This window comes from Pygocentrus nattereri, chromosome 23, assembly GCF_015220715.1.
Source record: "Pygocentrus nattereri isolate fPygNat1 chromosome 23, fPygNat1.pri, whole genome shotgun sequence".
NCBI classification, from domain to species: domain Eukaryota; kingdom Metazoa; phylum Chordata; class Actinopteri; order Characiformes; family Serrasalmidae; genus Pygocentrus; species Pygocentrus nattereri.
Genome location: NC_051233.1, coordinates 12236097 through 12261846, shown reverse-complemented (window position 1 = coordinate 12261846; position 25750 = coordinate 12236097). Strand labels below are relative to the sequence as shown.

The following is a 25750-nucleotide window of genomic DNA, read 5'->3' as shown; positions in this document are numbered from 1 at the left end:
TATAAAAGACACCTGTCCACAGCCTCAAACAGTCAGACTCCAAACTCAACCATGGCCAAGAACAAAGAGCTGTCGAAGGACACCAGGAAGAAAATTGTAGATCTGCACCAGGCTGGGAAGAGTGACTCTACAATAGGCAAGCCGGTTGGTGTGAATAAATCAACTGTGGGAGCAATTGTAACAAAATGGAAGACATACAAGACCATTGATAATCTCCCTCGATCTGGGGCCCCACGCAAGAACTCATCCCATGGGGTCAAAATGATCATGAGAACAGTGAGCAACAATCCCAGAACTACACGGAGGGACCTGATGAATGACCTGCAGAGAGCTGGGACCAAAGTAACAAAGGCTACCATCAGTAACACACTACGCCCAGAGGGACTCAAATCCTGCAGTGCCAGGCGTGTCCCCCTACTTAAGCCAGTACGTGTCCAGGCCTGTCTGAAGTTAGAGCATATGGATGATCCAGAAGAGGATTGGGAGAATATCATGTGGTCAGATGAAACCAAAATAGAACTTTTTGGTAAAAACTCAACTCGTCGTGTTTGGAGGAAGAAGAATGCAGAGTTGCATCCCAAGAACACCATACCTACTGTGAAACATGGGGGTGGAAACATCATGCTTTGGAGCTGTTTTTCTGCAAAGGGGACAGGACGACTGATCCGTGTTAAGGGAAGAATGAACGGGGCCATGTATCATGAGATTTTAAGCCAAAACCTCCTTCCATCAGTGAGAGCATTGAAGATGGAACATGGCTGGGTCTTCCAGCATGACAATGATCAGACACACCGCTCGGGCAACGAAGGAGTGGCTCCGTAAAAAGCATTTCAAGGTCCTGGAGTGGCCTAGCCAGTCTCCAGACCTCAACCCCATAGAAAATTTGTGGAGGGCGTTGAAAGTCCGTGTTGCCCAGTGACAGCCCCAAAACATCACTGCTCTAGAGGAGATCTGCATGGAGGAATGGGCCAAAATACCAGCTACAGTGTGTGCAAACCTGGTGAAGACTTACAGGAAATGTTTGACTTCTGTCATTACCAACAAAGGTTATGTTACAAAGTATTGAGTTGAACTTTTGTTGTTGACCAAATACTTATTTTCCACCATAATTTATAAATAAATTCTATAAAAATCCTACAATATGATTTCCTGGATTTGTTTTTCTCATTTTGTTTCTCATTGTTGAAGTGTAAGTATGATGAAAATTACAGACCTCTCTCATCTTTCTAAGTAGGAGAACTTGCACAATCAGGGGCTGACTAAATACTTTTTTGCCCCACTGTATATACATACACAGTATCTGTCTATCTAAATAGCTAGCTAGCAGGAAAATGGTCTCAAACAGTAACCATTAAACCAATTCCCATTAGAAAAAAAATTTCCTAATGGTTCTACCAGTCCCTTTTCAGCAGGATGGACAAAGTGGAAGGTTCAAGATGCAGTGCAGTTCAAGTGCAACTATGCAGTGTCCATTTTTTGGCCATTTTTGTATGTCATTTTAATGTTAGAAACTACACATATGCAGGTATTTTGGAAGTTACATAACAACATTCTGCATTCTGAGGCAAGTGCGTGCTAGGTGTGCATTTAGCACGGTGCTAATTGCTGGAAAATAAGCGTCCGTTGCTTGTTGCCTACATGAGCCTCGTAACTTCAGTACAAAACAAAAGAAGCAAACTACTGAAACCAAATACTACTTTTTTTTATTTAATACAAATAGAGTAAGGGGGAAAGATTTGATTTATTTGTAGAACTATTCCTCAGTATGTCAGTAAATTGTTTTAAGGGGATGGGGGGATGGGGAGTGGGGGGGTTGACTCACTGGTTACAATTGTGAAATGGAATAAGTAACTAAACCCACAAAGAGCTCTTTTATTCAGACTGACAACTCATTCTATCTCAGAGGAGGTACAGGCTGTGGAGAAATTTCCAGGCTAGTACTGTGAACACGTTTTTGACACCTTCTTCTGTTCTGAGTGTGAACCAGAGGCTGGGAAGTTTCCAGCCTAAAACTATTAGCATGTTCTTCTAACAGCAGCTGTTTCCCAGTTTAATCTAAAAATGCTAAACAGATTAATGCTAAATATCTTACGAAACGATTATTCACTATAATGTTAAATGCTAACTTGCTAGCCTTGTTAGCCTTAGTCTTGTTCTACTAGAATGTCAAGAGTTGCTTTTGTGCAAATAATTTTCATCATGTTGCCCTTGAAAACTTCAGGCTGTGTCTTTGCCTCTGTCCTCTCTGTCAGTCATGACCCAGCCTCTTTTCCTTTCATCTCGGTGGCTAAATCCTGTTAGCCTCCTGTCGTGTGTGTGGCCATATCTAATAGAGCCAAACCTGGTTAGCCCCGTTAGCCTTTTAGCTTTCCCTTGCTTTACTCCATGGCCCTAATCGAATCAGCCTAATCCTGTTTGGAGCACTGCAAGCAGTCATCCAAAACAGGGCTGGTCATTTTGGTGGATTTTTCGAACTGTGCTGTAATCGGACGTCAGTGGACCCTGAATGTAGACTGAATTACTGTGCTGTATAGACTACATTAAGCAGTGCATCAATGCTTCTGAGTGATCATTGGTAGAGGTTATGTCAGTCTGTACACTGAATGGTCAAAGATTGTTGGTGTTCAACATTCAATTTCACCTCTAAGGAGGCATCCAGTTATTGTAGATAAGGAAGGATAATCTTTGCTTATTACAACTAAAAAAAAATAGACCTATTAGAAACATTAATATGTTTTTTCTTCTGTTCTCATATGTTTCCCAGAGTACCCCACTGGACTTGATTGAGACTGGTAAGACCCTCAAGGTCCAAGCAGAGCGCCCCCATCTGGTCAGCTTGGGAAGTGGACGTCTGAGCACAGCCATCACACTGTTGCCCTTACCAGAAGGTGAATGTTCGACTTATATGCTTATAGTTACTCATTAAAAGGGTCATAAAATTGACAACTTGCTTTTTTCTAACTAGAGTTTGATAATTGGTAGTTATCAAAGTCTTATTTCCCCAGTCCACATGGTCTGCATATGAAAACTAAATTGGCAATTAATATGGTTGTGTTATCAAAGGAATGAACATATTTCAATATCATTACCTGTGCAATCTTCAGCAGTTCCCATTCATTCTGAAGTTAAAGGGGGTGCTTAAAATAAAAACGATGAATTCATAAACGCTGCTACTCCAGGAATCCATTTCTTGGATGAAAGATGAAAAGATGAGAAAATGATCAAACATTGTGCTGCTTCTGACTGTCAGGAAGCAAATTTATAATATACATATGTTAGTCTTAAACAGCTGCCTGTTTGGTTCTTATGAATGAAGAGCTGCAAAATGCTCATATGAAAATGAGATGACTGTTTTTAGTACATGAACCACATAAATGTCCTAACTGGACTTTACAGTAAAAATAATAAAATGCAGCCTCTTGAATGTACATTCCTCTGTCATTAGGAGAACTTTCTCCAGTACTTCAGTCTTTTAGATTAGCTTATACTATTGTATTCAAAAGTTTGAACACCTCTTTTCAAAGTACACTTCAATGAAGTTACCTCATCTTCTACATGGAACAAACTAAATATTGTACAATTTCTATATCATTCACCAAAAAGATTTGGCATTTCTTATGGAGTCCCTCAAGGTTCAGTTTTAGGGCATTTGCTCCTCTCTTTGTTTATACTACCTCTAGGTGATGTCATTACAAAACATAATCTAAATATTTTCATAGCTATGGTGATGTCACCCAATTATACATTTCCATTCCTTCTGATGATTAAGCTGTGTCAGATATTTCTCAGTGGATGTCACAAAATTTTTTACAATTAAATCGCAAAAAAATGGAAATACTAGTCGCTAGTACGAAAACTCAGATAAAGCTGCTTTATGAGGAACTTGATTCTTTAGCTTCATATACCAGACCTGAAGTACGAAACCTGCTTTATTCTATCCTCTAAGCTCTGTTTTATCCTGCATGTAAAAACAGTCATTAAAATAGCTTTCTGTCATTTTAGAAATATCACTAAAGTTCTGCCTTTTTCATCTCCGAGTGACGCAGAGAAACTTGTTAATGCATTTTTACAAACAGACAAACATTTTTACAATCTTCGTACTGGACTTCTTAAGAAAACAATATTTTCCCTACAACTCATACAAAATGCATCAGCAACAGAGAGATCACATCACTCTTATGTTAAAAGAACTGCATTAGCTATCTGTATCATTCAGGATACAGATTTCAGGCTCTAAATGACCTGGCACCCGCTTACATCACAGATGTTAGATCTGCAGATACTGGCGTTCTGCAAATACCTTCTGTAACATACAGAAAACATGGAGAGGCCTCGCTCAGTTATTATACTTCTAAACTGTGGGACTCAATTTCACCTTTAATTAGACAGGCAAGCTTAGTGCTCACTTTTAAGAAGCTAAAATATATCTCTTTAACTTATTTAAGTAAATTCTTGTGGCATTTATCTTGTAATTTGATCTGTGTCATTTTTCTTGTATGATTCTACATGAACACTTAGAATTTCTTCTACTCTTAAGCAATATCATCTGTCTGTAAAGCACTTTGAGCTGCCACTGGCATGAAAAGTGCTATATAAATAAAAATTATTATTATTATTATATATTTTCTGAGTTTAACATACTTGAAAAAGTTACAGGACAGTGCTGGAACCTATCCCAGCCGTCATTGGGCCGAATGCAGGATGCACCCTGAATAGGTCACCAGTCCAACGCAGGGCAGACAGACAGACATATACGTCCAGACACAGAGACAAGGATACACACATTCACACCTAGGGGCAATTTAGTGTGTCTAGTTGGCCTGACCACAAGTCTTTTGACTGTGGGAGGAAACTGGAGTAGCTGGAGGAGACCCACGCAGACACAGGGAGAACGCAGAAAGAACCCTGGTTGTTTCTGGTTGCCAGGAATTGTACCCAGGCCCTTATTGCTGTGAGGCGACAGCGCAAACATTCATATTTGTCTTCTCTGTGGAAAATGTGTACTTATTTTTACTTAGAGAACCAGCAAAACCTGTAATTTGACCAAACCTTTCCATTTCAACTGTATCTACATAGCTTGCCTATATAGATTACGTCATCCACTGCTGCAGAAATGTCTCTGTAGATTAGGACGTGAGCGATTCATTCCATTAGGCAGAGCATGATTGTCACTGATCATTTTGCTGCATTCAGCAGATCTCTTCATGTTACCTGTAAAAACCGCAGTTCCATTACTGCTAATGACTCCACTCTCTCCGTAAACGTGCCTTGGCAGCTGGCCAAGCTGGAAATGAGATGGAAGGTACGAGAGCAAGCGTGTGTGTGTGTGTGTGTGTGTGTGTACGTATACCCATGCTGGGATGTTTACCACAGGCAACAGAGTAGTAGGGCATCTCATTTGCTGTATTCATAGCTACGCTATACTATCTCATCACTCAAACAATGACAAATAGAGGACTTTCTTTCCCCTGACACTGAAGAGGAATGGGAACGTGCATGCAGAAGCTAGTCCCAAGTGTGCTAAATGTAGTACACTACTCAGCTGACTTGCCTTTTTATATTCCCAGAGACTGAACTTTAGATTCATCTCATTTATTATATGAATGAATACAGAAAATATGACCCAGTTATTAAGTGGCTAACCAAAGAGTTCTTATTAGGGAAATTAATATGCATTGACACATTGTGAATAGAAGGATAGTGACCCACCTGCATCCACTTTGGAATGATACAATTGATTTTATAAAAGAGGTAGTTCCATGGGCACCGGGGGCATTGAATGAGGTGTGAACTGGTGCTAAAATGTGTTAGCTATCAAGCATTAGTCAGCTATGATGCTTGCACTTGAGAATGTTTAGTGATGTAGTGGAGTAGTAAGATTAGTGCTATATTTACTCTTCATAACATTGTGGAAGTGTCCTATTGCAAATAAGATATTATTTTGACATATTCTGTCAAAATCTCTAGAAAACAAGACATTATTTTCAACATAATCAGTCAAAATCTCAAGAAAAGAAGATATTATTTTTAAAAAAATCATAACAACATTAAATATTTCTGCTCTACCTTCTGGGAATGTCCTTCCAAATTAATAAACTCTTCCATGTTGTGGCCTTGTTCCTGCTTTAATATCTTTGCAAAAGATTATTTCAACGTTTACTTATATTCCCCAGCCGTGCAACCAGGGTCCTTTCTGTGTGGAGTTTTCATGTTGTCCCCGTGTCTCCGTGGGTTTCCTCCAGTTATTCTGGTTTCCTCCCACAATCCAAAGACATGCAGTAAGGCCAATTGGACATGGTCAATTGACCCTAGATGTGAGTGTGTCAGTGAATGTCTGCCCTGCGATGGACTTGCGACCTGGCCAGGGTGTACCCTGCCTTCTGCCCGATGACAGCTGGGATCGGCTCCAGCACCCCCCGCGACCCTGAGGGAGAAGCGACTTGTGTGTGTCTGTGTCTGTGTATATGTGTGTGTGTGTGCATCCACTTATGTGAGTTTGTAAAGATCTAGAAGTTTTAACCAGCAGATCAAATAACACAAGTGGAACTGCTCATGATTGTGCCATATATCTAAACTTCACAGCCTTATTACGTCTGTGTTTAAAAGCACACTGAGCACATTCCCACACCTTTGTTTCATGCTCGGTTCATGACAGGAGGGCGCATGATGGATACATTAGTTTTGTGACATACATCAGATTTAACTAACCTGACAAAGATTAATGGAATACAAACCCATTTCAGACTATTAACTTGGAAATAATTTTCTTTTGTTTTCAGTAACCCTGCACATTAATTATGTTTATCGTTTTAAAACAAATCTTTGAACATTCCATTTTAATACTACCAAAACAATCATAATACTACTGAAACTTTACCAATTACAGTAACGACTGTTTCGGTCGTGACAATTTTAGCAAGTTTTAGTATGTGACTAGCAAGCACTGCTTTGAATATTTGCACACACATACAATTAATATTCATAAATATGTGATCAAAATGGATGTTTTTCATAAAAAAGTTTACTTAATTGCAGAAAATATGTGTTTTCAGTAGTGACAATTCTTGAAGTTACACACTGATTTGAGCACATTTACTTTAAAACAATGAATCTAACTGCTTACCATGTGGCCAGTAGGGACAGGAATACAGTCTCTTTTTATTTATATTTAATTTATTAACATTTATATTTATTTATCTTTATATTAAACTTATGACAATATTTTCACTTCCTTTTAAAAGAAAGACTTTGAAAAATAAAATGTAACTATTTTTTCACATGGAAATTTAGGGGATAGGGTGTTGGAAATTTGCATTTTTACATACATTTTCATGCAAACATGTGTTTCAGTATGTGCTTTAGTAACTGAGCAATTCAAGTATGTTTGTGTAGTTCCTTTCGGTCTGTGGGTGATTTAATACACCTCTTTAGAGCAGAAGGGAAATTTATAGGCCCATGACCAGACCCTTGACCATCTCCTGTTGCTCTCATACACACTCTATGCTTGTGTGTTTTTTGTTTTTGTTTTGTTAAAAGAACAAACATATATATTTTCATCTCTTAAACTGCTGGCTTATTTTTCAGTTATTGATCTTAAAATGTATTAATCATTTATAAATGGGTTATAAGAATGATTTCGTAAATACTATGAACCCCCCCCCAAAGGAAAAGCGGCTTAGAAGATGTGTGTGTGTGTGTGTGTGTGTGTGTGTACTATGAAACTAATATATAAGTTCTGTGATTAGACTGTTGAAGTGAAGCATGGGCTCACAATAAAGGGCTAAGAGGAAGTGAATTAAAACCTTATTCCATGTCAAATGCAGCACATGCATGCAAACAAATGTGTACACAATGCCTTAATGCCTACGTCGACGCCCCAGTCTCCAGCACAATGAACTTCAGTTACTTATCCTTTATGCACATCTGTCGGTCTAGCCAGCTAGACAGAGACATGGTAGGCATGAAGGAGAGTCAGACAGAGGAGGGGAGCGGCTCTGTCTGCCAAGTCAAAGCAGTCATACGAATACTGATTGTCTAAGTGAATATAAGTTAACACATTCTCTACAGACAACAAACTTCATTTTTTTCTGCATATTTTAATGAATAATTTCCATTTATTTGTTGATATAGCATTTTACTCATCTGCCATATTACCCCACCTATCTGACCTCATTGATCCCTTTCTCTGCCACTATACACCCTTTAACTGCTGCTGCACTCAGCACTTTAACTTCAGACTCATACTTTGCACAATGTAAGGTTTACAGATATGAATGTGTGTGTGTGTGTGTGTCTATCTGAGTGATTGAGGTAGGAATGCAGGTTTTATTTTATTTTATTTTGTTATATTTTGTATTTATTTTATCTTATTCCCTATATGTGAATATTTGTCTGATACTATGCACTGTGAGCTCCTATAACCAAAACCAAATTCCTTGCATACCTGGCCAATAAAACTTGATTCTGATTCTGATAGTGTAGGAAAAACATTACATATAATATGTTACATTACATTACATTACATTACATTTAGCAGACGCTTTTATCCAAAGCGACTTACAAATAATGTGGTACATAGGACAAACATAGTCAGGCCTTAAAGGAGGCCAAAGGGTAATAGCGGGGTAGAGAAGGGAAGGAGGGCAAGAAGGAGATGAGGTTGGTAATGGTTAGATTTGCAAGAGGCGATCAGAGTAAGTGCTCCCTGAAGAGTTCTGTCTTCAGGAGTTTCTTAAAAATAGCGAGGGACGCCCCTGCTCTGACAGTATGTATGTCTTATACCTTTTCATAAGATTTCATTTTTATTTCCAATATTTTAAATTACGCAAATAAACAGAAATTGTGCATTAAAATATACAGATGTCTGCTCTCTGTGGAAAATCAATAAAATATGTCATTTGAACAGCATGCTCTAACTTTTGCATATGACTTTGTAGGACATACATTACCCTTCTAAAGGTTGGAGTGAAGCTTTCTCGGTATTACACATACAGTACTGTTCAGTGTTTAAAGTCACTGTTCCAAGAGGATTTTTGGAATTAAAGTTCTAAAACAATATAGTAATATAAAAACAATTTTGTAGCAAGTTAATGTATAAAACAGTTGTTAATATAAAGTGATCCGGTTACTGAAATGAAATCTGTACATTTCCAGTTTTTCATATTGGTCAATATATAATTGAAATACCTACTTATCAATGAAGTAAAAAGGGGGGGAACAACTGCAATTTCATGTATTTTGATTGTACTGTAAGAAGCTATAATGACTTTTTAAACTGTGTCACAAAACCATACAATAGCCTACCATGGTAAGTGAAGCTATGGTAAAATATGGAACACTCAGCAAAGAAAATGGTCAGCATGCATTGGAATAAATAGTCCTTTGAAAGATTTATATTTCCTGTTCTCCCCTTTTGTGAGGTTTGTTGCTAGATGATTATAGAATCGCGAAGTAGGAAGGGTCTTAAAAGTCCAGTGGCTTAGGCAAGGATGAGGCAGGGATACATTTACCACAGAAGATTCAGTGGTTGTATGAGCCCATAATTCCCAGTCATATTAAATATACTGACAGTAAAAAGAGACTCATGGCTGTAGCTCAATAGCCAGACCCTAATCACACCCCTGGGCTAGCTCCAGTTCTTTAGAGACAGAGATGGCTTCTGTCAACATATATCATATGGACGGCTAAAAAGTGACGCAGTTAAAAAAATGATGCACTATTTGTACTTTGCATGGAAGCCTACATATAAGTAAACTGTTTATCTATACAAATTAGATTTAACCTGGCAGTACGATTCCAGTTATGTAATCCTACCCCTGCTTTTAATCCCTGGGTTACCACCTGTCTTGAAAAGATATTTAGTGGTGATGTTGTGGACTTTTTTGACACTTGCTAGCTTCTGATCTAGTTTTACACAGCAGTATTCTTTAAAACTAGGTGAGCAAGTAGTGGATGTAATTAGAAGTGGTAGATAGTTGCAGCCAGGCCCCTCTGTTGGCCAAAACAAGCACAACGCGCAAAGTCTGACCACCTGTTCTGCTGCCAGGACTTTCTTACAACTTTCTGGTGGGTCTTGAATTCACAGACGGGAACATTTTTGGGGACAGCTCAAGCCAGGGACAGGCCACCAAAATGGGGAATGGGATGTCTGGTCACTCTACGTTCACATGCTTGTCCTGTGCAACTTCTCAAATAGGAAGCTATGAAGCTATAAAGAAATGATCAACAGAGCTGTCGATGACTCCAGAATGACTAAGAAAGCATGAAGAACAAAGTCATAATGCAATTAATATCCAGGGCACTTTGTATCAGGTCTTTTAACTTAAAGATTTTAATATTATAATTGCTTAGTTTGCTTGGGGCTATGTTAGCTTAGTAACAAGAGTATTTACTTAGGGCTAACGTATTAGCTCATGGGTAGTGTGTTAGCTTGGAGCTAACATTAACTTGTGGCTAGTGTGCTAGCTTAAGGTTAACATATTAGCTTGTGGCTATTGTGTTATCTTGGGGCTAAAATAACTTGTAGCTATTTTGTTAGCTTAGGGACAACATAGCTTGTGGCTAGAGACACTAAAATACAACTTTTGTTTCAGATATTATAAATAGATATTTTTGTTGAATGCTCTAATAAATTGAAAATGTAAATATTAACATATATTTAGCCATTAACTCTTGTGGCATGTGTCAAATATCTATCAAATCAAGTGTTTCACTGTGTCATATCAAATTGAATAGTCATATCTGTGAACAGTTACCCCCCAATAATTGCAGCATGTATAGTAACGTATTGCTTTTTTTTCCAAAATTCTTATATGGTATATGGTATGGTACTTAAATATGAAATAAAACATATGAAAATATCATTGGTGTCTGGTTTATAATATTTATATCTAAGTAGTTGTAAGTGAGAAAGTTTTGGAGGCATATATTGCATATAATGTTAAACTATTAGTTAAATAATGTTACCTCATTTTGTGATAAGCAAAGACTAAGTACCATTTGTTGTTTGTGACTGCAGGGAAAACCACTCTGGGTCATGGGAACACGGACATTAATATCCAGGGTCCAGGCGTTGCTGCGCTGCACTGCTACATTGAGAACCAGGCAGGGACCATTACGCTCTTCCCCTGCGGCAACCCCTGCTCCATGGACGGCTTTGCAGTCCCCAAGCCTGTACAACTCTCTCAAGGTATACACATGCTTCTAATGTTAAATGGCCTGAGAACAATAAAAATGTGTGAAAGTCGTCCCTCCAGAGCTCCAGAAGGAATAAGAGGGTGCTCCTGTTCCTTTTACATTCAGTTTTCAATGCTCTAATCTCCTCTTTGTTAGTTTACACTGCAACACTCACAGGGAACACTGGGTAAAATATTTAAAATATTTGTATCATACTACACATATGTATATTAAAAAAACCCCAAAAAACTAAATAGAATAAAACACTACTTAAACACTGCTGCAGGTGGTATTTTAGACCTCACTGTGTCCACGGCCCACTAAAAATATCACCCAGCTTTTAAGTTGCAACTTTTAAGGACATTAAGATTATATCAGAAAGGTTCAGAAGCTCCTTAATCATTAAGATTAAAACAGAATGTGGCTTTATTTGGATAAAAGTCACATTTACATTTGCGTGGCTATGTTTTGATTGTAATTGTTAGCATGTCTTTTTAGTATTATCTATTGCTTATAATACCATTGCATATAATAATAATAAGCTTTTTGAATTAGAACAAGTTAATTATTACATCATAGTTATTATCTCTGCACTCACATGTACTGCTGCTAAGGCTGGTGGGAAGAACAAATTAAGGGGCAGATGAGCTCTGATGTGCTTACTAGGTTAGCTTTCACTTTGTGGTTAGCTTTTGGTCACTAACTCTGATTAGAATAAAAAGAGATATTTGGAGATGTGGTTTTGTTAACCCTTTAAATGGCCACCAGCAGGCCCAACATTTTATTATATACTTCTTTAACCTAAGAATAGGTCATCCAGTTTGCAATGAAGTCCCTGTAGTTACTCAATAATAAGCCCTAGTATGTAGTTTGGAATGTTAGGGAGTTAAAGCTGTGTGGGCACGACAAGTGATTGGTGAGGGTAAAACGTCACATGGGCTAAATACATGAGCCATTAATTGAACACTGGAATGTCATTTATAGGGCAAACTTTCTATTTGTGTACTAAGAGAGAACAATCCCCAGGGCTTTAAAAGTCTTCTTTTAAACATTGAATTTCATAACTCTTTTGCCAAAAGTCCTTTCTCATATAGCTTACATTAAAAACTCTTAAGATTCTTTTATTTAACCTTTAATTTAACCAGCCAATCCATTAAAATAATTATAATATTCAATGGCAGCAACAGATGACACTCAAGAGAAAAGGAAACAGGGATAACGGAAAAGACATACTAATAATCACAATCAAGATGTAGCAATACAAAGAATGCAAATGTGCCTTTTATCTAAATAAAGCCAAATTCTGTTTTAATCTTAATATTTTAACTTCAGGTAAGATGTATGAACCTGACTTTTTATAGAACAGGGACTTCTAAACCTAAAGGGCAGTAAATCAATAGATTCAGTCAGATGAAAACAATGCTAGGCCAAATGTCACCACTCCAACGCCAGCTCTGATCTGAGTAAAACACTGCCATTTTCAGCTTCAGTGTGTCCTCTTATTCATTCAACCCCATTAAAACACAGGCTAATTACACACTAACACTTATTATTCAGTAACTACAGGGACTTCAGTGCTAACTGCATGAGCTATTCATAGGTTATAGAATGGCTGGTGGCCCCTGCCATGTACGGGGTTAAACTAATGGAACATCATTCTCTGCTTCTGTGTATGTAACAAAATATTTACTACAGACTCACTGAACAGCTATGGTATGGATATGTGTTTGAACTTCCCCTGAAAGACATTGACCTTGCTATATTCTACGGCTATTTAAGGCTGCCCAGTCTGGAATGTCACTGGTCTGTATATAGACTTTATGTAGGTACAGTGGACATTCAAATACAACAGAGTGCTGTACATAGTGAAAGGGTGGTAAACAAATCTTATGCAATTCAAAAACATGATGCTCCAACAAAGCAAACAGCCACGACAGGAAAAATAGAGTAAAAAGAACCCACACAAGTTCATGTTCTTTATTCTATAGAGTCTGCATGACTGTAACCAGGGTTTGATTTGGGTTCTGGAGAATTTTTATGAATGAAAATGATATAGTGAGCCAAAAACAAATGCACTTTTTGTTAAAACCAAGCTATTATTAAAATAAGGTTTTCACCAGCTCAGCCTTGACATGCCCTCCTGAGGAAAAGGTAAAAATAGATGGACAATTCAGCAAATTGCCTTTGACATTGACATTAAAATGTGTTCCTTTAGTTGGCCACAAGCTGACTAGCTTCATGGAGCAAGTTAACCTAACTTCTACAACTTTCTAGCTTTGTTTTCTGACAGGTTTGGTAATTACAAATTTAGGTTTAGATGTTTTTAATTTAGATGTTAAGTCTTTTTCTTCTGTAGCATCAACACACAGGCTGTCAGCATTTAACGTGAAGGCTGGCTAAATATACTATTGTTCTCTGTTTTAGTAGTTTGAAAAGACAAACAAACAAAAAAGTGCATCTACTTTTTTTTAATACTTTTAAATAGGAAACCCCTGCATAATGAACTCATTTAGATTTAAATAAAGTCATTCAGAGTGTTTTGAAATGGGAAACTACTGAAACTTACTGAGAATTTCACAGCAGCAGTGATAGGAACCAGAAATCTGAAATGCTGAATGACCCTAAAAGTTATCCCACAGGAAACTATTACATGAAATAGTTATGAAAATGCTGCCTGATGTTACACAAATAGCCCCCTCATAGTTTCTACACTCTATGCTGTACGTTTTGTTAACTCCTATTTTATCAGATGCACTTTGCAGTTCCTCAATTACAGACTGGAGTCCTTCTGTTTCTCTGCATATTTTGTTTCCCTACTTTCACCTTGTTCTTCAATTGTGAGGACCCCCACAGAGACTTGTGGGCAGCATCTTGTGACCACTGATGAAGGACTAGAGGATGATCATTGCAAACAGGGCTCCAACAGATGAGGTGAAACAGTGAACAAATAATCTTTTCTTTAAGATTTACTGCTGTTTTACTGACCTACATGTAAGAACTCGTCTAGGAAGAAACCTTCTTGGGCTGCTGGTCATTTCGGGTCGAATGCAAAATGGCTAGTCTTGTGTTGTAGACATAACAGGCCCTGGTTCCTGTCACCACCATTGTAAGGAGATCTGGGTCTGTAAGTTGCTCTACAATGAACCATGTCACATCAAACCACTCTGAATGACTTAGTTTAAATCTCAACGGCTGAATTACACAGAAAATTAGAAAACCCTACAGAATTCCTCTGTAAGTTCCACAATAAAGCGGGGTGTTAATGTTATTCAGCAGATTACAGCCCCGCCTGCTGCTCTGCTCTCCCGCCGCGCACCACAATATTATCATCCCTAATGGCTCAGACAGCAGCCGGTGTTGCTGCAACAGCTGCTCGACGCACCGCCCTCACACACACACACGCACACACACACGCACACTCACACACACTCCACTCTCTGCTCCTCTGCAGTGCTACTACTGTGCCTGGCTCTTTTTTAAACCCGCTTTATTTAAGTTCCCTCTGCCTCGACATCACTGAAGTCTGGAGAGGAGGATAAAAAGAAGCGCGAGCAGCAGGTTTTCCCCCGAGAAGTGGATGCCGGTATGTTAGTTAACTAACTGTTGTGATGTCGGGCTCAGAGCAGCACATGGCCACGCTGGAGTAACGTTAACGTTGCAGTCTCACGTTTTCCGTTGGCTTTATGCTCTTTGCTCGTGTGTGGTTTGCTTAACAGTTTGGCAGGTGGACATCTGGCCTCTTCTGTGTGAAAGAGAAAGTCAGTAAGTGACATTACCATTACAAAAGGCGCTAGAAAGCGGCACACGAGCAAAGGCTGCTCGGAAGAAAGGCGTTTGGATGTTTCTCTCCTGAGAGGATAAAAGTTAGCATCTCTGTCGCTAATGACTGGAAGCGAACGGCTATAAATGTAAGGATTTCTATCTTTCTGTGTTTAGCGTGTGAAATGTAAGCTTGTTTTTTTAAGTTTTTTTTACAAGGCAATAATGTGTTACAGTAATTTGTTCAGTAGTTCTGTATTGACTAAATTGTTTTCATGTTCGTTAGCCATGGTTACAGTGGACTAATTTAAGAGGCTTTCGGGTTTATCACATTGCTTTATTATTTTATATAAACGTTACCTCTCCTCACAAGAGAATGTCAAACAGAATTATAGACTACAGTAATAACTGTACAGTAAAAAAAAAGTGCTATGAAGTTTTGACGAAGCTGACATCATATTAATATACTAACTTTCCGTTCCACCTTAAAGTGTGTAACAGTTACTAGCTGCATTCTGGAGCCTGTGCGCGTTCCAGAATGCAAACGCCGCTCAATTTAAGGTGGAACGGAAAATAATAATAATAAAAAAAGAATTGTCTGACTTGAGCTTCGTGCTGATTTGAAGGTTCTTATCTACTGTACTGCAGTCATAGACACCTGCTGACATTCGCACTTTAACCTGAATTTCCAGCAGTTAGCTTTTTTCAGTCAGTACGTGACCTAATGGAGCATTAGGCATGGCTGGAACATTTTTATTTTTCATGTTTTTTTTTCTGAACCCTGAACACTTACAATGGCTTACCTCAGGCTGCCCTACTCTTTTGTGTGTTTTGTTGTCTGCTAAGAAGAAAAGTAGACATTCTGCTGTACGTCTGAAAACAGAAGCTCTAAAAGACATGACCCAATTCATGGTGCTTGTGTAACAAGTATTAAGCTTGCAGGCAAATTACGACTTATGAAACATACCCAATTGATATCAGTTTGGCTGCATTATTTGTTTGCCATTTTATTGCTGCCGTGAATAAATATAAAACAATCTGGATACATGTTTTAAAGCCTTTTATCCAAAAGAAAGGCAGTATCAATATTAATTTCCTGTGAGATAAGACGGGACACGGCCTGAATATGAATTACATTGTTATGATCGCAAAACCAATCTGTTGATCCTGAATGACTCAGTTATTGCAGGGTTAAATGGAAGTCATTTGAGCTGATGTAGATGATAAGGCTCATATCTGGTATCTAAACCAGCATCATGATGTATGTCCTTCTTGTCTCAGTCAGTACTTCCTGTCTTCCAACCAGCCCAGGCCAGTATTCATTATGAAATGGAGGCCATAATTCTTGAGCAGGCAGTATTGATTCATCTGGGTCCTTAATCACAGCACCGTCATAATGGCAGAATACTAAGTGGGTGAGGGAATAGAGAGGTTAATGTATTGTGTATTGGACCTTTTTAAGTGTTGACAATCCAAACCTTCTGTAGATTTTTTTTGCTAAGATTCAGTTTTACTTATTATATATACATCCCCAATTCCAATGAAGTTGGGACGTTGTGTAAAACATAAATAAAAACAGAACACGATGATTTGCAAATCCATTTCAACCTATATTCAATTGAATACACTACAAAGACAAGATATTTAATGTTCAAACGGATAAATTTTGTTTTTTGCAAATATTCACTCATTTTGAATTTGATGCCTGCAACACGTTCCAAAGAAGTTGGGACAGGGGCATGTTTACCACTGTGTTACATCACCTTTCCTTTTAACAACACTCAATAAGCATTTGGGAACTGAGGACACTAATTGTTGAAGCTTTGTAGGTGGAATTCTTTCCCATTCTTGCTTGATGTACAACTTCAGTTGCTCAACAGTCCGGGGTCTCCGTGGTCGTATTTTGCGCTTCATAATGCGCCACACATTTTCAATGGGAGACAGGCCAGGCAGGCCTGTCTAGTACCCGCACTCTTTTACTATTAATGCAGTGCCGTCTGAGGGATCGAAGGTCACAGGCATTCAATGTTTGTTTTCTGCCTTGCCGCTTACTTGCAGAGATTTCTCCAGATTCTCTGAATCTTTTGATGATATTATGGACTGTAGATGATGAAATCCCTAAATTTCTTGCAATGGCATGTTGAGAAACGTTCTTAAATTGTTGGGCTATTTGCTCACGCAGTTCTTCACAAAGTGGTGAACCTTGCCCCATCCTTGCTTGTGAATGACTGAGCCTTTCAGGGATGCTCCCTTTATACCCAGTCATAACACTCACCTGTTTCCAATTAACCTCTTCACCTGTGGAATGTTCCAAACAGGTGTTTTTTGAGCATTCCTCAACTTTCCCAGTCTTTTGTTGCCCCTGTCCCAACTTCTTTGGAACATGTTGCAGGCATCAAATTCAAAATGACTGAATATTTGCAAAAAACAATAAAGTTTATCCATTTGAACATTAAATATCTTGTCTTTGCAGTGTATTCAATTGAAAATAATCAAATCATCATTTTCTGTTTTTATTTATGTTTTACACAATGTCACAACTTCATTGGAATTGGGGTTGTATGTATTATATACATTAATTCAGCCATACAATAAAAGAACAAGTTCTGGAACCAAATGTCATCACTTACACTGCTAAATGGACTGTGTTTTTCCTACTCTTATGAGCTGCCCTTGGTGAAAGCTTCTCATATGAGCCTCTGTGGACTTTGTTCTTATTTTTGGATTAGCTGTTACTGTAGAATTTGACGGGCACATATACGCATATGCGATCCAGATAATGCAACATCTGCTGTGTTTCCAAAACACTGTTCCTCTGTTGGAAAAGGTTTCCCATTAACCTTTACGTGGCCTCAGTTTTTCAGTAAAGGCCGTTTCATTGTGTGTGTTGTGGCCGGAACCAATCTAATTCCACCCAACTCAGTTCCATGATGAAAGTCTTTCATATGTAGCTCATGCAATGCACAACATACTGTTTCATTACCTACCCTCAGAGTTGTTCCCCATTTAAAGATGAATGCAAACTTTTTTTTAACGTTCTTTGCCTTGTTCAGGTTTATTATTCAGTTGCAAATCTTAAGACTTATTTGAAACCTAAACCCTGCTTATTATTTCCCTGCTTTAACACATGAACTACACATGGTGATTAACTGATGAAGCGATGAAATCACCAAACTATGCTGGACTTCATGCTGCATGGACCAGAGTTTGCCAAGAGTTTCAACATTCTCATTCTTCTGCCTTTCTCCACTTTTTTCACAGGGTGTATGCTTTGTTTTGGTCAGTCTACCTTTTTCCGCTTCAACCACCCAGAGGAGGCTCTCAGGATGAAGAGTATGATACCAGGAGGAAACCCCGGCCCCACAAGCACCTACAAAGGCCATTCAGGTACAGCTTCTGAGCTGCACTCACTACACAACTGGCTCTAAGTGCAGCTATTTATTTACAGTTCTTTGTGATGGCAGATTTTATTTAATATGTTCATTATTCAGTTTAATGTTTCAGTATGATGATGTAAGCTTAAACTTACTGTAAAATGTATAGCTATGCTATGCTCACAGGCTGCATTTAGATGACTGAAAAATACCCAAAATTTGACAAATTTGATTTATTAATTCTCACTATGATGGTTACAATCCTGGCCTTAGATGATATCACTTAACACAGCAATGATGCACTTAGTGCTTTATCCACTAATTGTTCGGCTTTGCACAGGAAGTGAGTTTGTAAGGAGACAAGTAGCTCCAATAGAATGAATAAGAAGCTAAATGGCCTAAGGCACTTGTCTATATGTGTGTGTGTAGTCACTGGAAAGCCCCTTCAGATTCTTTGACCCCATCAGGGTGAATTTCCTGTTGGATGTGTGAGTCAGAATGACATCATCATGATAAAGATATTTAGACTGTTGAGGGCATGACCTGGCAGGTGCAGGGTCAGAGTTCAGAAATCTGTTGCTTTGTTTACTGACGAAGGGGATGGTCTGTGTGGGGCCATGTGATGAGATTTTTAGCCTTATGTTTGACTAATGCATGTGTAGTAGATTTGTCATAATAAACATTTTTAAGAGAACGTCCTGTGTTCTGTTCTCTCTAGCAAATACAATTCTCTCAAAACGTTTTGAGAATTTTTTTCACTGATTTTAAGGAGCTGAAATGTACATGACCAGTTATATATGATGATAATATTTTATATGATTAAAAAGGAAATAGTTTAAGTAGTATTAGTTAAATGGTGCTTTGCTGACTTTTAAGATTACTGTTGGCATCTATCCAACATGATTTTTCAAAGTAAACAGGAGAAACTCATAATGTATAAAACAAATAAAACAAACCACTTATGAATAGCCCAATAACTTAAAAATTTAACCAATAACACAAACTCTACTAACATTAAACTAGCATTCCCATAGTGCCTGTCGGCATGTTTGGATGTTATTCCAAATAGCGTTATAGTCCTGAATATTATTCATTATATCACCTTAAGAAAGCTTTTTCAGTGCTTTAACCGTGTCATACTCAATGTTTCATCCCCTTTAATTCTGCAAATGATTAGTTATGATGCATGCATCTATAGTAAAATCAAACAGCAAGTGGCATTTTTGTGCTACTGTGTTTTCTAGATGTAAAATAAGCACCATGCTGTCTTTTTTGTTGGATGTGCTGAATTTTCTCTCATGAGAAAAAATAAAAAGCCATTAGATGCAATTATTAACCACAAATAAATTAAAGCTAAGACACTGAAATCTCTTTAATCAGGCTAGCAGAATTTATCATAATCTTAGAGGCGCTAAAACAGGTAAACAAGTCGAACATGCAGGCTCTTTATATTGTCCTCTGCTGCAGCCATTATTGAGTGCTCTAGCACGGCGCAGTAACTACACCTATCGCCTTTACTGAGACAGCCAATGAGAGCAGGGGTTAGCATACAAAATCAACTCTTAGAAGTTGACATGTTCTTAACAGAGGAGTAAAGCACAGAGTGAAACACATACAAGGACTAAATTCAAGTATTATCTGTTTTATACTGTTCATAGCTGTGAAACTATTTCATAGAAAAGTGTAACATAGTTGATTGTAGAGTTAAATAAATGGAACCTTAATATCGGCTGATTTTATCTGCCAAATCTTAGTCAGACCCTACTGTAGAGTGTACAGTGGATTGTAGAAGGATTATTTGTCAAGACTTTATCTAAGAAAATAACTTGCTCAATAACTTGAAGAGTTTATGGGCCACGAATGAGGCAGTGAGTGTAGGGAGTTGTGTGGAGTGTGGTGGAGAGTGGCACAGTGTGAGGAGTGTGAGTCATGCTGTAATTCAGGCTCTGTTCTCCTCTGTCCATACCGACCTTTGTACTGAGGGAGGGAAGCCTGCATGACACACCCACGTCTCCTGTGTGTATGTGTGTGTGTTTTGTGGCAGGAAAAAAGAGGTGGAGTGACTATGTGTGGAGGAGATGGCGAGATTTTGCCTGTATTTTCCTAAGCTTTTTTTTTGTGACTGAGCATAGTGTACATGTGCTGCCAGTGCAATTTTGCAGGCACTTAAACAGTGTTTAATGATACCAGTAAAGTGAGATACAGTGCCAGTCTAAGGTTTGGGCACACCTGATAAATGCATGTTTTTTCACTTGCTTAAGCCACTAGCCAGGTGGTCCTCTTAAAAGGTGAATGCGGTTGAAAAAAATTGCAAAGTATGCATTTTAACTATGTAACATATCCACACATATGCATATAAGTGCACCTGGATTTATTACCTCAGGGTTTATTAGCAGCTTTTCAGTCATCACGAAGCACAATAACTACTACTACTAGTAGTTAATACTACTATTACTACTACTAATTCTTCTTTGTATTATTATTCTTAATAATATTATTATTTTTGTTATTATTATTATCATCAGGAGTATAAATACATGAATTGTTTAATATGTTTGTTAGTGTTTAATTCAATCAAGTATATTAACAGTAGAATTAAATGGGATTCATTTTGTTATAGCAGTGGTGCTTATCCTGATTGTGAAGTATTGGTAAAGTATGGACAGTTAATCTGCGTTCTCAGTGGATTTGTTTCATATTTCCTGTCAATTTGAACATACTGTATCTACCACTATTTCATGACTGAATCTACAAAGGCAACTTTCATTTATTGATGGTCTTGTATAAAATAATAACTGAGTTAGCTGTACTTAAACTGCAGTCATAATCAGTTCAGGTATATAGATAGACAGATTGATATAAGGTCTATGGTTTCAACTTTGTGATTGTAGCATCTTGCTGTCATTTTTGCCCATACAACCTGTGGATTCTTACTACAGTGACGGCTCTCATGGTGAACTGTTGCTTACTGCTCACTGATTTATCCATATTTTACTGTGAGTGTAGCCTAATAAGCTGTTAGTTTTGCATGCCATTGCAATACCAGGTAATACCTTTCATCAAGAGAGCCTTCAAAGGAATATTTAAAAATTGTATTTGCAGCAAAATTATAGCACCTGTGCACTAGACTTTGGCATACACTACAATGAGTATGCTGTACACACACTAGGAAAACAAATTCTACATATTTTAACAGCACTAAAATTGTAATTGTAAGTTTTCAAAATAATAATAATAATAAAATAATAATTTTTAAAAAGTCCCCTTAAGATGTAGTTTTTATCAGCCGACAAGGTCTCAGCAAAGTAAAATATTTCCTGCTTCTTCAAGCCTTTTGGAAAATCTGAAGTGCCTCTTCATTAAGCTGCTTGAGAGAATGCAAAGATGCATCGAGGCAAAGTAGATGTGTCTTCAAACTTTATACTGGTACTGTACATTATTATATATTATGTGAAAAAAGAAGCAGCATAAATTTTATTTAAATTGAACGCAGTAAGTATTCAGCATTTGCATGTGTTTGTGGTTTTCCCTAGTGACCATATTTTCTAAGAATTATGTTCCTCTGTCTTTACCAGTACAAATTTGCCTAACTTGATATGGATGGATATTTCATATCAACATTAACCATTATTCTTTTTCCCATAGAACCCCATGGACTACTGAATGGAAACCACCAGCCTGTTCCTCATGAGAGGGTTCGTCCTGGCCATGGCACGCTGGTCCGTTCCATAGAAAAAGACCTTCAGGACATCATGGACTCTCTGTCTATGACTGACTCTCAGGCTTCCTCATCTGAGGCTGCCAAGCTCTCTCACCACCCCATCCCACAGTCCCCCCTTTCCCCGATGTTCAATGGGGGTGGGCGTTATGTCCTTTCTCCTCCGACCAGCCCAGGAGCTATGTCAGTGAGCTCCAGCTATGAAAATGCCACTCCTCCCTATTCGCCTCTTTCGTCTCCCTCGGTTGCCAGCAGTCCAAGTAATGCGCCTGTACCTTCACATTCAGCTAGCCATAAAGTCCAGGTCCCAGTTCCTCAGCCAAGGGTGTCAGTACCTCGGAATAGCAGTAGCAGCATGGGGCAGAAAGTTCAGGAAAGTCCTAGACTTTCAAAGAAGGCCTTGACTGAGGCACCACCAAGCTCTTCACCGAACCGCCAAGGCCAAAACCTGGATGTCTTTTCTAGAGGAGGTCTAGAAAGTCCAAGGTCAATTCTGAGTTCCTCCTCAGCATCATCTTCTTCAGCATCTGGAGATACAAGCAGGCAGAACAGCATCAGGGTCACAACTTCCTCATCTCCTGCCTCCTCAAGTCCTAGATCCAGCCTGGGCCAGGAGACTCCTCCAGTGGAACGTACAGTCCAACCCCAGCCACGCACAATTTTGCCCCCAGAAAGCCCTCAGTCCACTCATAAATGCCTGGAATCGTCCAATGCAGTTCCAGTGCTGGAACGTCCACCTCCCAGCCCCTCTACATCACGTCGAGTACTTCAAGGAGTTCCTGTCCTACCTGGAGCTTTACCTGGTGTCTCTTTGACCACTCGTAGCCAATCAGGAAAGGCTGTACCAGAGAGCCCTCGACTCAACAGGCGAACCACAGCAGAAGAAGATAGAGCAGGTACAAGAAGACTTAGGACCAGAAGCCCTTCTCCTGTATCTGCACTCCTAAAGGACCATGGTGGAAGGCAGAAGGGACATGTTGCAGCCTCTTTAAGCCCTGCACTGAGTGCCCAGGCTGGGGTTTCTCCCCTCACCAGCCCCCGCAGCCAGAGGAAGAGCTCCAGAGAGCAGCGGCCGGTTCAGCCTCGTACACGGGAACGCAAGAACAGCATCTCTGAAATCAGTGACAACGAGGATGAACTTCTAGAGTACCATCGCTGGCAGCGGGAGGAGAGAATGAGAGAACAAGAGATGGAGAGACTGGTGAGTGTGTGTGTGTGTGTGTGTGTGTGTGTGTGTGTGTGTGTGTTCTCTATGTCTGTATGTGTGTGTATTCTAGGTCATTCATGGTGACCTCAGAGTGATTTGATTAAGACTCTTTAAGTAACAATGTGTCATTGACTGTTTTGGTACAATTCAGAATCATTTTTTAAAATACAGTGAATACATACTTATCACTGATGTCAGAAGAAAACCTACTTTACTTTTAAGTCATTTTAGGTCATTTCTTTTAGTCCATTCATCATGAAATTTACATACAATGAAAAGGTAAGAGGTATTTTTAAAAATTATGTGAAAAGCCAAAAAAAGTCAAAAATGGAGATAGGAGGTTTTCTTCCGACAACATATATATATATATATATATATATATATATATATATATATATATATACTTTTTACAGAGTAGTGGAACACAGACAGTAAACAAAAAGTTCACACTGCCTTTTTCACTTTTTGAAAATATTGTAGTAATTGATTAGAACAAATGTTATCATTCAGTACAATTTTATTCTTTCTTTCTCCTGCAGCTTTTCTTTTTTATGTTACTAGTGCAACCAGTGCATGTGAGTGATATAGAGTGAAAGTGGAATGGTGTGATTTTGACTGGATCAAGGGTCGGCTTTACCATGAACTGAAAGCTGAACTAACTGAGATTTTTTGAAGTGAAGACTGTGTGTAAAGAGGGATTTGTTGGTTAATGTCTAAATTGTAAGGTAGATTTTTCAGTGCTCTGAAAACTGAGGTTGGTTGGTGGTGGGTGGCAGTGCAAGATTTCTAGTTAAGGCGTAGACAAGAGTAACACGTTGGTGTAAATTCCTAAGTGTCTTGTAAAGAGCCCAGGGCAGAGGGTGTGGCTATCTGAATGCTATATTTACCCAACACAGTCTCAAAGCCTCAGACCACTTCCCAACACACACACACACACACACACACACACACACTTGCTCACGTCCCCCTCATTTAACTGCCTCCACACTCACTCCATCAGTAACCTAGTAATTTTCTGCACACATTATACACCCAGATGGCTCTTCAATTCCAAAGCCAGTCCAGCTACAAAACGCCCGTCGTGTATGAGCTTTCTACTTAAGTTCATGAGTATTCTTCCTTCTTCATGAGTAATACATTATTTAATATACATGACATATTTATTTCTGGTCTACCTGTCTGTGAAGGCAAATGGATTCTGATGTCCACACTACTCTGTAAGTAGAGACACATGCATAAGCACGAGCACACCCAGAGCCCTAATTATGTACAGTCGAGCAGCTGTCACAGCAGAGACACATTCCTCTTATTCCCTGCAGAAAAGCTATTTTAGGAGATGAGTCCTTTAGGACAACAGTGAAATTAATACAAGCAGGAAGTCATTTTCCATGAAAGAAATAATCAGTAGTCTGGAAGCAGCCTTGAAGCCCCTTTAGCCCTCTGCTGTAACAAGGTATTTTAAGGCAACTAAGAACACAGGCTTGGCTTGTAGTACTTAACCAACCAACACGTGTTTAGTGTCTGATGTGTGATTCTTTAGTTTTGCTCTGGAGCTGCAAGACTAAAGTAGCTAAAAAATAATGGAAACTTATGTAAATCAATTATTGTGCTAACACCAGGCCTAAATTATCACACAAGTTTAGTGTGCAGTAATCTCAAATAGATTGTTTTTGTGGTTTCTAACACAGTATGACATACTGTTATCTATAAGAATGAACAACATTACATAACAAAAAGAACAGCGTTTTTCATAGTCACTACTGACATGGTTAAAAGCCCAGTCTTATTACATACTAAGGCTTATTATTCAGTAACTACAGGGACTTTAATGCAAACTGGTTGAGCTGTTTGTAGGTTATAGAAGTGTATAATAAAGCTTTGGACCCACTGGCAGGCCCTGGCAATGTAAGGGGTTAAAATACAAAATTACACATCAAACACCACTCCCACAAATCAGCCCCCATTCTCATTGTTGGAGAGTAGTCAACAGTTGTCTGATTCTGTTGATAAGGGGTCAGCATTTGAGTTTGTCATGGTTCTTGACTTGCTGCACTTTTTAAAAAGCTGTCAGATTTTCTGTTGATGTGGTCTGTCTAGTTGAAGTATTTATATAATACATGTTTGTGTTCCAGTAATCTTATATCAGACCTGATGTACATCAAACCCTGTGTTTATGATCACTCCCTTCAGTGATGAACTCATGGCGTGGGAGTGTAAGCTGGTTGTGGGATTAGAGAGAATGAATGGCTGAGGGAAAGCGGGAGGAAGAGAGTCAGAAAGAAGAGACCCAAATGAAGTAGAGGGAGAATCTTTCAAAGAATAGCTTGGTGTTGTTTTAATCAAAAGTTGTTGTTGTAAAGTCTGTGATGTCAGTTATGGATAAAATGTAATTATTATATTTCTGTAACAGCCTCTATAATGTTCTATTGTAGGGAGAGATATTGGAAGGAACATGTAAGATGAAAGGAAAAAGGCTTGATGATAAAGAGTAAAGGGATAAATGTGAATGAATCGACA

General features: G+C 38.6%; 1 protein-coding gene across 5 annotated transcripts in view; it reads left to right on the top strand.

Moving 5' to 3' along the window:
* phldb1a (pleckstrin homology-like domain, family B, member 1a) overlaps window positions 1–25750 on the top strand; it is an 83234-nt gene that overhangs the window by 24120 nt on the left and 33364 nt on the right. For all 5 annotated transcript variants that reach the window (XM_017701765.2, XM_017701769.2, XM_017701770.2 and 2 more), the window contains exons 3-6: window positions 2765–2888; window positions 11018–11188; window positions 18196–18321; window positions 21954–23227. In XM_017701765.2, the coding sequence (XP_017557254.1) occupies window positions 2765–2888; window positions 11018–11188; window positions 18196–18321; window positions 21954–23227 (1695 nt within the window). The remainder of the gene's footprint in view (window positions 1–2764; window positions 2889–11017; window positions 11189–18195; window positions 18322–21953; window positions 23228–25750) is intronic.